Source organism: Candoia aspera, chromosome 1 (genome assembly GCF_035149785.1).
Source record: "Candoia aspera isolate rCanAsp1 chromosome 1, rCanAsp1.hap2, whole genome shotgun sequence".
NCBI classification, from domain to species: domain Eukaryota; kingdom Metazoa; phylum Chordata; class Lepidosauria; order Squamata; family Boidae; genus Candoia; species Candoia aspera.
In genome coordinates, this window is record NC_086153.1 from 36,238,177 (window position 1) to 36,250,409 (window position 12,233).

The window sequence follows — 12,233 nt, forward strand, 5'->3', positions numbered from 1 at the left end:
ATAGCACTAACATTTATAAAAATGATGGATAAAAGCAAGCTGTAGTGTGGAAGAATGAGTGCCATTCAGTTCTCATACTCCAAAGTTTGGAAGTTTCAGGTCGTCTTAAAAAAAAACAACAACCAATTAAATCCCACAGTCTAGAAATGTCATCATCCCTGCTTCATACCACCTTACTTCTAAAATTATCAATTAAGCAGAATAAAGTTTGGGGAGAGAAAGGTAAGACAGTCTGCAATTTAATCAGTATTTGTTATGCAGTTCTCTAATCAGGGCAATTTCAGAAATGCTGTATGAACATTTCAGATTTCCCAATAATACATATGTTCTTAAACTTGTAATTAATGGGTGAAATCATGCTTTATTTGGAAGTATCCAATGCAAGTAAATCTTAATACCAAAAACTGGTTTACGCATTTCAAACTTTTATTAAATTCACTGTGTATAAAAAAATGATTAAATTTGAATATATACAAACGTACTCTCTTGTATGCAAAAGAGTTACCTGGCAGACTAGACATTATCAGACACCTCAAAAACCTTTAACACATCCAAAAGGACATTACTAAGTTACATCAGAAATAGTGACAGCGGAATGCCACTTCTCTGCTTAAACTAATAATGAGTTTTAATAGAATCTTTATAGCCTCAAAATGCAATACATGCCAGTTTACTAGAAAGATTGCTTAAAATTTTTAAACTTAACTACAGAAGATGGTATTTTTTAAAAAAGTAGCAGTCCATGATATTTCTCTTCTGTCAGTTTTCATTCATTTACCATATTCTTCCTTCCATTTCATGTTACAGTTGTTACGAGTTTAGTTCTCTGTGCATTTCATTCATTTCTTTTACCTGAAGACAAAAAGTGTTATTTCTTAATGGTTGCTTTTTTAATAGTTTCTGCCAATACAAAGAACACTAATCTTTATCCCACAGGTGGGCTATCTTTTCTATGCCATAATCTTGTAAACAAATATGAATAAAATATACACTGTCCTCAATTTTGCATTATTAAGCACATGTAATTTAACTCATGTTTGCAAACCCAGTCTGAATATAAAACACCCAGTTTTTAAGGCTACTACAGCAACTATTGCACTACAGGACTCTCACCCATACAGTTATAATTTATGTTTGCTTTTCACTACAAAAAAGCCTCTTTTGCAAGTTAAACTACATATTAAGCGCTAAATTCCAGAAAAAATGTATACAGTCAAATGGGAAAGCACAATAAACATTCTCCCAATGTTAATAAATTGACTATAATTGTTACATGTATACCCATGAGCTTATACAGCAATGAAGCACTGGGTGTTTAAACACTATGAGAGGTTGGCTCATTCGAATTAAAATAGTTAACTTTTAAAGCTAGTTTTTCTCTTTAGTTAAATAATATAGAACTTGTATCAGAGTTAATATAGAAAGCTCTTCAATTTTTTTAAACACTTACCTCAGCTTTTTCATACTTGCCTCTCTTTCTTCGGGTAAAAATCTGCATAGAGAAAATAAAGCAGCTCATGTATTTTTCTATTCCAACACATTCAAGAATCCAAAGCTAACAGAACATGGATGCAATATCCAGAAACTATTCTGATGCCAATTATCAGTATGACCTATGCCATATTCTCCCACATAAAAACTCCATACTGCTCATGAAACGTGCAGTCTTTGGCTTCCCTGTTTGTGCCATTACAGGCCAATCCTAAGTGAAACAGGTTTTCACTTAAAGCCTCTGCTAACTTTGAACGGGGGTGGGGAGGCAGATTTTAATCTTTGGAGAGTTACTGCACTACCAGTCAGTGTAGGCTAAGAGATAAATCATCTGGTGATTTCCAGATGTTCTGAATTACTATTGAGGTGGTTTAAATGTTTTATAGATGAATCGTTATCTCAAATAGTTAGGAATAATTTTACAAAATATTGAGGACATCAGACTCCCTGGCCCTTTTGTGGGCAGTACTGAACCAGACAGATCAACAGTAATATAAAATATGTCAAAATAATACTTAGAATGAAAGAAGAAAGGTCCCCGAGTCATTTTCTGACTACTTGGGGGACGCAGCTTTCGTGACATTTTCTTGGCAGACTATAGAGCAGGGTGGTTTGCCATTGCCTTCCCCAGTAATACTAAGAATATATGAAGCTAAAGTATAAAAGGTAAAGGTAAAGGTTTCCCTTGACGTAAAGTCCAGTCGTGTCCGACTCTAGGGGGCGGTGCTCATGTCCGTTTCTAAGCCTTTAGAGCCGGCGTTGTCCGTAGACACTTCCGTGGTCGTGTGGCTGGCATGACGACACGGAACGCCGTTACCTTCCCGCCGAAGCGGTACCTATTGATCTACTCACATTTGCATGTTTTCGAACTGCTAGGTGAGCAGGAGCTGGGACTAGCAACGGGAGCTCACCCCGCCGCGCGGTTTCGAACCGCCGACCTTCCGATCGACACCTCAGCGGTTTAACCCGCAGCGCCACCGCGTCCCTCAAAGCTAAAGTATAACAAGGCTAAAATAAAGTTACATGTTACATAACACATAACCCACCCTAATGTTATAGAATATCATGTCACGTGAAACAAGAATTTTTTGCTGCTTGGCACTTAAAGTTGGTGTTGAAGTTCACTGGCTACCTCCCATATGTTTAGTTTCCATGACAATAAATGCTTTATCACTAACATAAAGAATGGCACCAGAAGACTGAGACTAGCTAGTTAATACTCTATAAAACTTACCATAAATGTCTTACGTATTTATCTGTTCAGACTGGCTATTACCTTTCAAACGTTACTATCCCATAAGAATGCTGTATCTGTTTTAGACATAATACATGGTGTCTAAGAGCCAAGATACTTGCGAAGTCTCTTCCACCAACGTCCATAAAGGTGGAGTCAGTGATTCATCTGGGGGTTCTGATATTGTTTGTCTTAAATAGCTATAGATAGTCCTCAACTTACAATCACAGTTGGGATCAGAACTTCTGTTGCCAAGCAAGGCTGTCATTAAGTGAGTTGTGCCAGATTTTATGACCTTTTTGTCGCAACCATTAAGCGAATCACATGGTCGTTAAGCAAATCCGGCTTCCCCCACTGACTTTGCTTGTCAGAAGCTGGCTGGGAAGGTTGCAAATGGTGATCATGTAACCTTGGGACTCTACAACCGTCATAAATACATGCCGGTTGCCAAGTGCCTGACGTTTGATCACGTGACTGCACAGACACAATGGTTTTAAGTGCAAGGACCGGTCACAAATCCCATTTTTCAGTGCCATCACACCTTCAAATGGTTTCTAAATGAATGGTCATTAAGTCGAGGACTACCTGTATTCTGTTTCTTCTGTTGCTAATCTTCTGTTGTAATGATACAGCATTTATTGTCATCATGGGCTGACTGAATTGCCATGGCCCAGTGGAGAAATGGAAAGTTCAAGAGTTGTCTAAAACAGTAGGCTTTGTGTATATCTACTCTAGGATATTTTTATTTGACTATCAGGATTAAGATCTTCTACATAAGAAAAACATACCAGTACAAGAATACCAACAACTATTGCCAGTACTACAACCACAATCACAGCAATAACTCCAGCTGTCAAATGCTTCATTGAAAACTCTGGTGGCTTGTCATCAACGTAGTAAATGACTGTGTTCTCAAATTGAAGAGGTTCTGCAAACTTGACACCAGATTTATCACTAAAAATTGTATCCCCTTTGACCTGAAAAAGCAGGAACATGAGTTGTTCAATTATTGTTTTGAAGCAATACAAATTGAGTTGATAAAAATAATAAAGGGATAGAAAATATATACAGCACAAATTTACACAAATAATTCCACTACTTTGCTTTAAAAGCCCCATACTTACATCCTTCTCAAAATAGTATGCTACATCAGCTATATCCACATCGTTAATTGTTTTCTCTGAAGCATTTTGTTTGAGATTAACAGTAATGAAAGGCTTTTCATACTGAAAAAAAAAAATACTAACGTCACATAAAGAAATCACAATTATCAAGGACAATCCAAACAATCTTTTCCCTTTTACTGTCAGTAGTTAACCAGACTTTTTAAACCCATCTTTAATCATTCAAAATTTGCCACTAAATTAACAAAATATTTTTAGATGAGACCTTGATATAATTACATACTTAAAACTGACATTGCAACTTCCAGTGGGGACATGGCAGACTGAGCAGCTGTGCTCACGGGCTCCATGGGCAGAACTGACAACACAGCAGTTTTGGGGGGGGGGGGGTCAGAAAGGCTTTTCCTGATGCCCTGGAATGTTTTCCCAGACAAGAAAATACTCGGAATCATCTCATTTGTCCTCCAGAACAGCGCCCTGCAGCCAAAGGATCGTAAACAGCATTCGCACTAATCTGGTAAGAGATGCTGGGAGGCTGGGTTGTCATCATTTCCAAGCCATGCCGTAGCCTTAAAAGGACATTAAAACCAGCCAACCCAATTCTAAATCACCCAATTTATATCTTTTTAAGTTTATGTACCCTAAGAGAGGCTTTCTACAGCAAGGAGAAGCTGTCTGTCTTGGCACTTATTGTTATTTTTTGGGGATTAATTTTTTTTAAAAATATTTTAAAGTTTTGGCTTGTTTCCCATCCTAATACTAAGGAGGACTGAGAGTAAATAATTGCCTCCCTGCTATTATTTCTGTACTGAATTTGAAGATTTTAATATTTCCCTAGACACTGAATCTGCTGTTTTGAATCTTCAGCTTTCTGCTGCCACTTTCCCTGGGGAGCTGCCCCTTATCATACTTTCACTTGTGTGAACAGCTTCCCAAAATTTTCCATTAACACCTACTTTTGTTAGTTAACTACCTGGGTGTCATGATCACCGTTGCAATGCTTGTGACATCGCAACGGCTCACATAACAATACAGGGAAATGGGTACCAGGCGGATTAAGGGAAAAGGCAACTAGCTAACAAAAGAGAGCAACAGGTGCTGGCGACAAAGTATCGACTCTAGCCGGAGGTGGGGAAGAGAGAGATACAATGTTGCAAAGAAGGTAATTGACAAGACCAGACCACGAGGCGCGCCCGAACTGTCAAAAAGATTACAAACCTGATCTTCCGGCAATGAACCATCACCGGCCGGGAAAACAGTCAAGGAAACGCCCGAGGCACAGGAGGGGCTCCACGACCCCTCACCTACTGGCAATGGAACCAATGGGGCTCGGGGCGCACCCAGAGTAAGAAGGGGTGGAGCGCTGACCGGCGCGGGCTATTTAAATCCCGTTCCGGCGCGCTCCACTCACTCTCAGCTTTTCTAAGGGCATGCATTCTATACTCAAATAAAACCAGAACCTAAGCCTACACTAGCGTCTGTGTTTTTACTGGGTAGCAGGCAGAGCCTGACACTGGGGGTGCCATAATCTACTGCCTGAAACATGGAGGACTTCAAGCAGACTTTTTCAGATTTCCGTTCTGAGCTTAAACAGATTCTTTTTGATTCCTGTCAAGTTGTTATGCAAGATATTCAGGACACTGTAGAAAACATCAGCTTTAAAATGTGTCATCTGGCTGGGGAAGTCATGGGAGAAATTGAAGAGCTTAACAACGATAGAAATGTTTCTACTGACAGTAAGATTAAAGCTTCTGTTGAAATGCCAGATGACTGGATTGTCGAGTTGAAGAAATTAAAGGGACAGATCAAATTGCAAATTATAAATGACATTGTTTTTCTGATGGAATATAATGAGAAGGAAAAGGTTGTTATCAATGGGAGGTTTTCTGCTGAGAACTTGGGAGCTTTTAAGGGGGGCAGTTGGGCCGTCTGAATCTTTTATAAAAAAATGCTTCGGTGTACTTTGAAGTGGGGTAAGGATTTAAGAATGTTTATCTGGATTGCTTTTAAGCCTTGTTTGACTTCATTTCTTTTTAAGGATTTGAATTAAGATTAATAAGGTATAATAATAAATGCTTGGTTTTAGGTTAAATATGATTAAGATTGCTCTTATAATTAATACTACAATTATAGCAGACGGTTTATATGTTTTTTAGTTTGATCTTTATTATAGTGGACAGAAATGTATAGAATAGTGGTAGGAAGCAAATAATTAAATAAATGTCTTGGGGGGAAGTTGATTAGGAGGTTTATATATTTTTTTTCTTTTAATATAAGGGGACGGAGTAGTTGTATTTAGTGATTTTTATATGTGCTAATGAAATTATTTATAGAAACAATGTGAGTTTGGTTTGATATAGAGTAAGGAATTGATTATGGAAGTTGCTGTATATTCTTGCTGTTAAAAGTTGGAAGTCACCTGTGTAATCGTTAAAAAAAATTTCTTGTCTTTTCACACCTTTTCGGGTTTTTTTCTTTTTGTAGGTTTTTGCTTTTTTGCAGTTTTTATCTTTGCTTTAAATCTAATAAAATTCTTTAAAAAAAAAAAAAACTGACACTGCACCTTGGGTCCGGATAGGTTCCATGCCTAGAAAAGTTAAATGCTGCCATTCTGAATAACCTAAGCAAGTAAAATTTAGATGCTAGCATGAAAGATAGCCCACAGCAATCCATCCATGAAAACATCATAATGATTTTTCGTACCATAACGCTTATGTACTTTTGATCCAATTGGTAACGCTCAGAAAATGCATTTCCAATCGTCCTGGAAATTAAGGAAAGAAGTTAGAAACTCTGAAAGATCTTTAAGATATAATTTGGTACTGAAACCCATATCAATCCCTCCAACACTTCATTTAAAGAAGTTTAAACAAAATTCCCCAGCATCAATTTCCCCCTATGAAAAATAGCTGGGTAGCAGTTTTGAGTAACTGTGCTGGCTGATTAGTTCACATGAGTTATGGCTTAGAAACCAGAATGTTAATAAAGTTAGTGTAAGGAGTCCATTTGCTCATGTTTTGCCTATTTCTTTGCAAGGTTAGGTAAGCAAGCCAGGAAAAAAAGTGATATAGTATCTGAACCCAGGCTTATTCTATGGTTTATTATACACAAAACAAAAGTTTAAATAATGAAAGACAGACACCAACTAATTTTGTTTTCTTATGATCTCTTAATTTGTTTTGGTGTTAAGACATTACAATCTCATATTTAGAAATCATGCATGGCACATTATAGTTTAAAAGGAAATGTTCTGCACATTCTGAGAAGCATTTCATCTCCTGAATTGCTACAATTAAGTAGACAGTGATAATAGAACCAGTTTGGTCTAGCGGTTGAGGTTCTAGGCTAGAAACCAGGAGTCTGAGTTCTAGTCCCACCTTAGGCATGAAAGCTGGCTGGGTGACCTTGGGCCAGTCACTCTCTCTCAGCCCAACTCACCTCACAGGATTGTTGTTGTGGGGAAAATAGGAGGAGGAAGGAGTATTAGATATGTTCGCCGCCTTGAGTTATTTATAAAAATAATAAAGGCGGGATAAAAAAATTTAAATAAGTAAAATTATCAAGACATACCCTTCAATGGAGCCTTCACCTGTGGCTGTATTCCTCTCAAGATGTTTTGCTTCAATAATAATCCAGCTAAAAATAAAATACGAAAACCTTGCTCAATTACTCTGAACATTAATCACAAACTTAGTTCAGTTCAGGAGCTGCTAGTTGGTCACCATCTAGCCTCCTCCCCCAATCACAAACTTAAGAAATAGGACACTCAACATGTATATTTCTAATTTTTTGGTCTTCATGTTTAAATGGCAAACTTGTCAATATAAACTATTAAAATGTTACTTACCCATGTTTTAACCTTGAAGTAGAATGATACAAAATACAGATCTCAAAGTAAATGCAATTTTACATCAGGAGGTTTACCTTGTCCTTACTACTTCTTGGCATGTAATGTTTCGATCACCCTTTTCAGTTCTTCGCGCTCCAGCGCTGTTCACACACCAGCAAGTTTCTGTCCCATTGCACTGTTTAGGTTTGAAGTTACCCTCCGCATCACATTCTGGATCATATATGCCATCATTGTCGACATATGCAGTATCTGGTTTTTTCCTTCTACCTGTTTTTAAGCCAATCACTTCTGCTTTCATCAGTACGCACTTTGAAGTCACTAAAAGATAGCAAAAAGAGTAAAGAGTAACTGGACTTTGTTAGCTTAAATATAATACTTTTGTCAGAAAACAATGGAAATACAGTAGTAAAATTTGTTAAGTTCTTATACTTACATGTCCTACAGTCCACTGTGATATTAAGTCCAATTGATTTACACAGGCATACACCATTAACAAGAGAGCAATCTGTTGTCCGTTTGTTGTTCTTACAAAGGCATGTTTCTGTAATATTCAAATCCAATGATTACAAAATAGCCCTTTGCATTCCACACCAAATAGTTAACTGTCTCCACTTTAGTGTTATTTTGCAGTAGGTAACTGGGAAATCATCCTACATCATGGAAAGATTCCTTTGCTAACAGAGATAATTAAATTTAACTATAATTTAGAATTATGACCATGTTAATAGCCAATACCACATCATACCATATCTGAAATGTTCTCTTTATGTTGTATTCCATAAAGATTGTCTTCACCATGTTCTTCAGCTGGCTTTAAAAGCAAAACATGTATCCAGCTTACAGATATTGTACTTAATATTTTCATAATTATGGATCTCTTTCAATAATAAACTTACAGGGGAAAAAATCCCAAAAGTATTTTAGTGATAGTGACACCATAATAGAACTGATTTTGATATACTGTTTCAATTAGAAGTACAGTTCCAGCACAAATCTCGGGTCTTAGGGATTGCTAAACCTGCTACTTTTAAGATGACATTTATTCTGTAGACCTCTTCTGAAGAGTAACTTATCTCTAACACACTTCAGACTGTTAGTTCAGAGTCCACAATATCTGGTTCTGCAAAGGTAAACTGGAAATATAGATGAGCCTCCTTCTTAAATTTGTGATAACCTTTTCCATTAAAGTAGTACTAAAAGGAAACCGTTGAGACTCCCAAGTATCTCCACCCACTTCAGTGAAAAAAATTATCTGGGAAGCAACTACAGAATCTAGTTTAGTACATAACAGGCAATGGCAGCCCTGCTTCATTTTAAAATCAGAATTTAATTCTCTGCAACAACCAACTATACAAAAGTACTTTCATTCTGGACATATCTGAAACCAAAACTATCCTGTTTTAATGTGATAAGTTGTGTGTGCTTCTTCTCAACCAATCCCAATAGAAGAAGAGAAACAATGCATGGTGGTCTCTGCAGGTTAGCTTCCAGTTATACAGAAGGTAAAGACTCCATGTTGTACTTTACTTGTTAACTATACGGTCACAACCATGCTTTCTTGGAAACTATGCAAAAGTGCATGCTTCTGGGAGAGTTTTTGACTTCACAATTTAGCCTATAACTGTAGTATTCTCTGGCACTCTCCCATCCAACTACTAAACAGATTCAACCCCACTTAGCTTCCAAGTTCTGATAAAGTTAGTCAGGAACCACCTACTTTTAAGTCATTTTTATGCTAAAAGCCTTTTTCCACTTGCACTCAAGCATGGCACAAGCATGCTCTGGCAACACCCTTTTTCTGCCTTGTCCTATGAAGCTGCCTTTACATTGTCCCATGAGTGGGTTAGCATTGTCAACTGTACTGGTGTTAAACAGTATTTCACTCCTTATTCTGACACCAAGGGCAGACTTGAGTTATATAAAAGCTGCTAGAATTGTCATCCATTACCTTGGAAAGAAGTCAGGTGACTCCAGCAGTTTAAAACAGACACAAAAACGATCAGAAATGGGGACAGCAAGCTTTACACCAGTATAGTTTTGTACCAATTGAAGATGGATAGCATTTCAACACAACAGAGGGAAAATGCCCTAAGAAAACTTTAAAAGAGCTCAGATAATACAAAGCTACTATCTCCAAGGCTTTATGGACTGGAAAATGATGCCCAACCCTTCAGTATAATTGGGAGTCAATATGGGGTTGGTACTGATCTACAACTACTACTATTGGTACATGTGCACTTTGTCTATTAATGTAGATTCAAAAAAATAATTAACACTGTTACCTGGGCCTAGTTTGACAAAAAGTAATTACGTTTTTAAACTATAATTTGCTGGATTCACGTGTCAGGTCACGGCACAATGATAAATTCAAACAATACACCAAGCCAACGGCAACAAAACACATTATAATTGGGCAATTTGAGCCGAGGAAGTCATGTCAGAATAGCTGTATATAGCCTTTCGGCTACTGGTGCTAAGTACGCTCCACTACGCCTGGCCCTTCCACAGACACACATATGCACTAAAGATCAAACCAGGGTCCTTCGTCAGTACCTGAGGAAGGATCACAACCAACACATCTGCCCGTTTTTTATGTGACTAAATCTTAAAATAAGTCTTAAGAAGCTCATTTCTTAAGGAAATGATGATTGTACGATGAATCTAATTCTGAGATTATTTACAATAGAAAGTTTCTGTCCTCGCGGAAAAGCGTTGCGTAAAGTTTCACGCCGAAGAAAAGTCTGGGAACTCCAAAAGCCCTGGGAACGCTGGAGTGCCCGAGAGCCCTTGGCTCCGCAGGGCGTTGGCTCCACGCGTCCTCCTCCAACTCTCCAAAGGTCGCAATCTCCGGGGCAGTCTGCTTCTAGCTGGCTCCAACCTGCCCCATAAGTCTCGCGCAAGAAAGCCCAGCAACCGCTGATCGTGTCCACTAACATGAAATCAACCTGCCCCTTTTCCTCTACGTGGAGACTGAGACTCTCGACAACGCGCCATTTTGCGATGAGCTCTCCTTCCCTCAAGCCTCTGCCCTTGCACGCACACAGAGACCGGGAGCTGAAAGAGAAAAAGCGGGAAAGTCTCCCGGGGGGATACAAACCTTGGCTCCACACAACAGCGGCGAGCGCCAGCAGCGCTCCCAGAAGGAAGACAGCTCTACGAGGCAATTCCATCGCCCGAGATTTAAAAAAGCAGGTAGGCGACAACGCAGGGAGGTGCGGGCCAAACGCCGATTCGACCCTCAAATCTCCGTGACTTCCCTACACCCTTTCTCTCACTTCGCTCTCGAGCTGCTCAGCAAGTTCCGCAGGAAAACTCGCAGCCGCGCCCACCACCTTAGGTTCCCCCTCTTTCGCCTCAGCACCTGCGTCGCTCCTATTCCCTCTATTTCCGCATCCCCAAAGGTGAACAAATGAGTTTCCTTGGCTCCGAGCTCTTATAGCTCGCAACGCCACCTGCCTGAAACTGGGAGCGGCCGGCGGGCGGGGCTCGGGCAGTAGGGCAACGAGGACTCACCTGAGCCCCCGCCTAGCCATATATAGACTCTTCCGGGTGAAATACGTTGCGGTGGGGGAGGCGCTACAATGAAGCAACGTTTCGAGGGTAGTATGAGGTAACAATAGGCGAGGCGGTTTGAATATTCTAAAAGGCCTTTATCAGTGATTGGAGAGCTTTGTTCCATCTATACAGCTATATACATTATGGTTTTCTTGGCCTTCAAAAAAAATCCTTTCTTGAGGGAGCCTGTCTACCAACTTTTTTACAATCTAAGTTTACAATGGAACTCATAGGAAACAAAAACTAAAAAATAGAGGTTTAAAACAGATGAATCCATTTAGTGCAGAATTGTTGTTTATTCGTTCAGTCCCTTCCTACTCTTCGTGACTTCATGGACCAGCCCACGCCAGAGCTTCCTGTCGGTCGTCAACACCCCCAGCTCCCCCAGGGACGAGTCCATCACCTCTAGAATATCATCCATCCACCTTGCCCTTGGTCGGCCCCTCTTCCTTTTCTCCTCCACTCTCCCTAGCATCAGCATCTTCTCCAGGCTGTCCTGTCTTCTCGTTATGTGGCCAAAGTATTTCAGTTTTGCCTTTAATATCATTCCCTCAAGTGAGCAGTCTGGCGTTATTTCCTGGAGGATGGACTGGTTTGATCTTCTTGCAGTCCAAGGCACTCTCAGAATTTTCCTCCAACACCACAGTTCCAAAGCATCTATCTTCCTTCTCTCAGCCTTCCTTATGGTCCAGCTCTCGCAGCCATATGTTACTACTGGGAATACCATTGCTTTAACTATGCGGACCTTTGCTGTCAGTGTGATGTCTCTGCTCTTAACTATTTTACTGTGATTTGTCATTGCTCTTCTCCCAAGGATTAAACGTCTTCTGATTTCCTGACCGCAGTCAGCATCTGCAGTAATCTTTACACCTAGAAATACGAAGTCTTTCACTGCCTCTACGTTTTCTCCCTCTATTTGCCAGTTATCAATCAAGCTGGTTGCCATAAACTTGGTTTTTTTTGAGGTTTAGCTGCAAGC

The 12,233-nt window shown here is 39.4% G+C and overlaps 1 protein-coding gene across 1 annotated transcript; it reads right to left on the reverse strand.

The window, feature by feature from the left end:
* Positions 1–417: 417 nt before the first annotated feature.
* Positions 418–10,994, reverse strand: EPCAM (epithelial cell adhesion molecule). Its single transcript, XM_063301867.1, has 9 exons — positions 10,797–10,994; positions 8,133–8,240; positions 7,774–8,017; positions 7,420–7,485; positions 6,553–6,613; positions 3,850–3,951; positions 3,514–3,702; positions 1,451–1,492; positions 418–852 (listed from the first exon to the last, which is right to left on the reverse strand). The coding sequence occupies exons 1-9, from the start codon at positions 10,867–10,869 to the stop codon at positions 811–813; spliced, it is 927 nt and encodes a 308-aa protein (XP_063157937.1). The 5' UTR covers positions 10,870–10,994; the 3' UTR covers positions 418–810.
* Between the last annotated feature and the right edge of the window lie 1,239 nt (positions 10,995–12,233).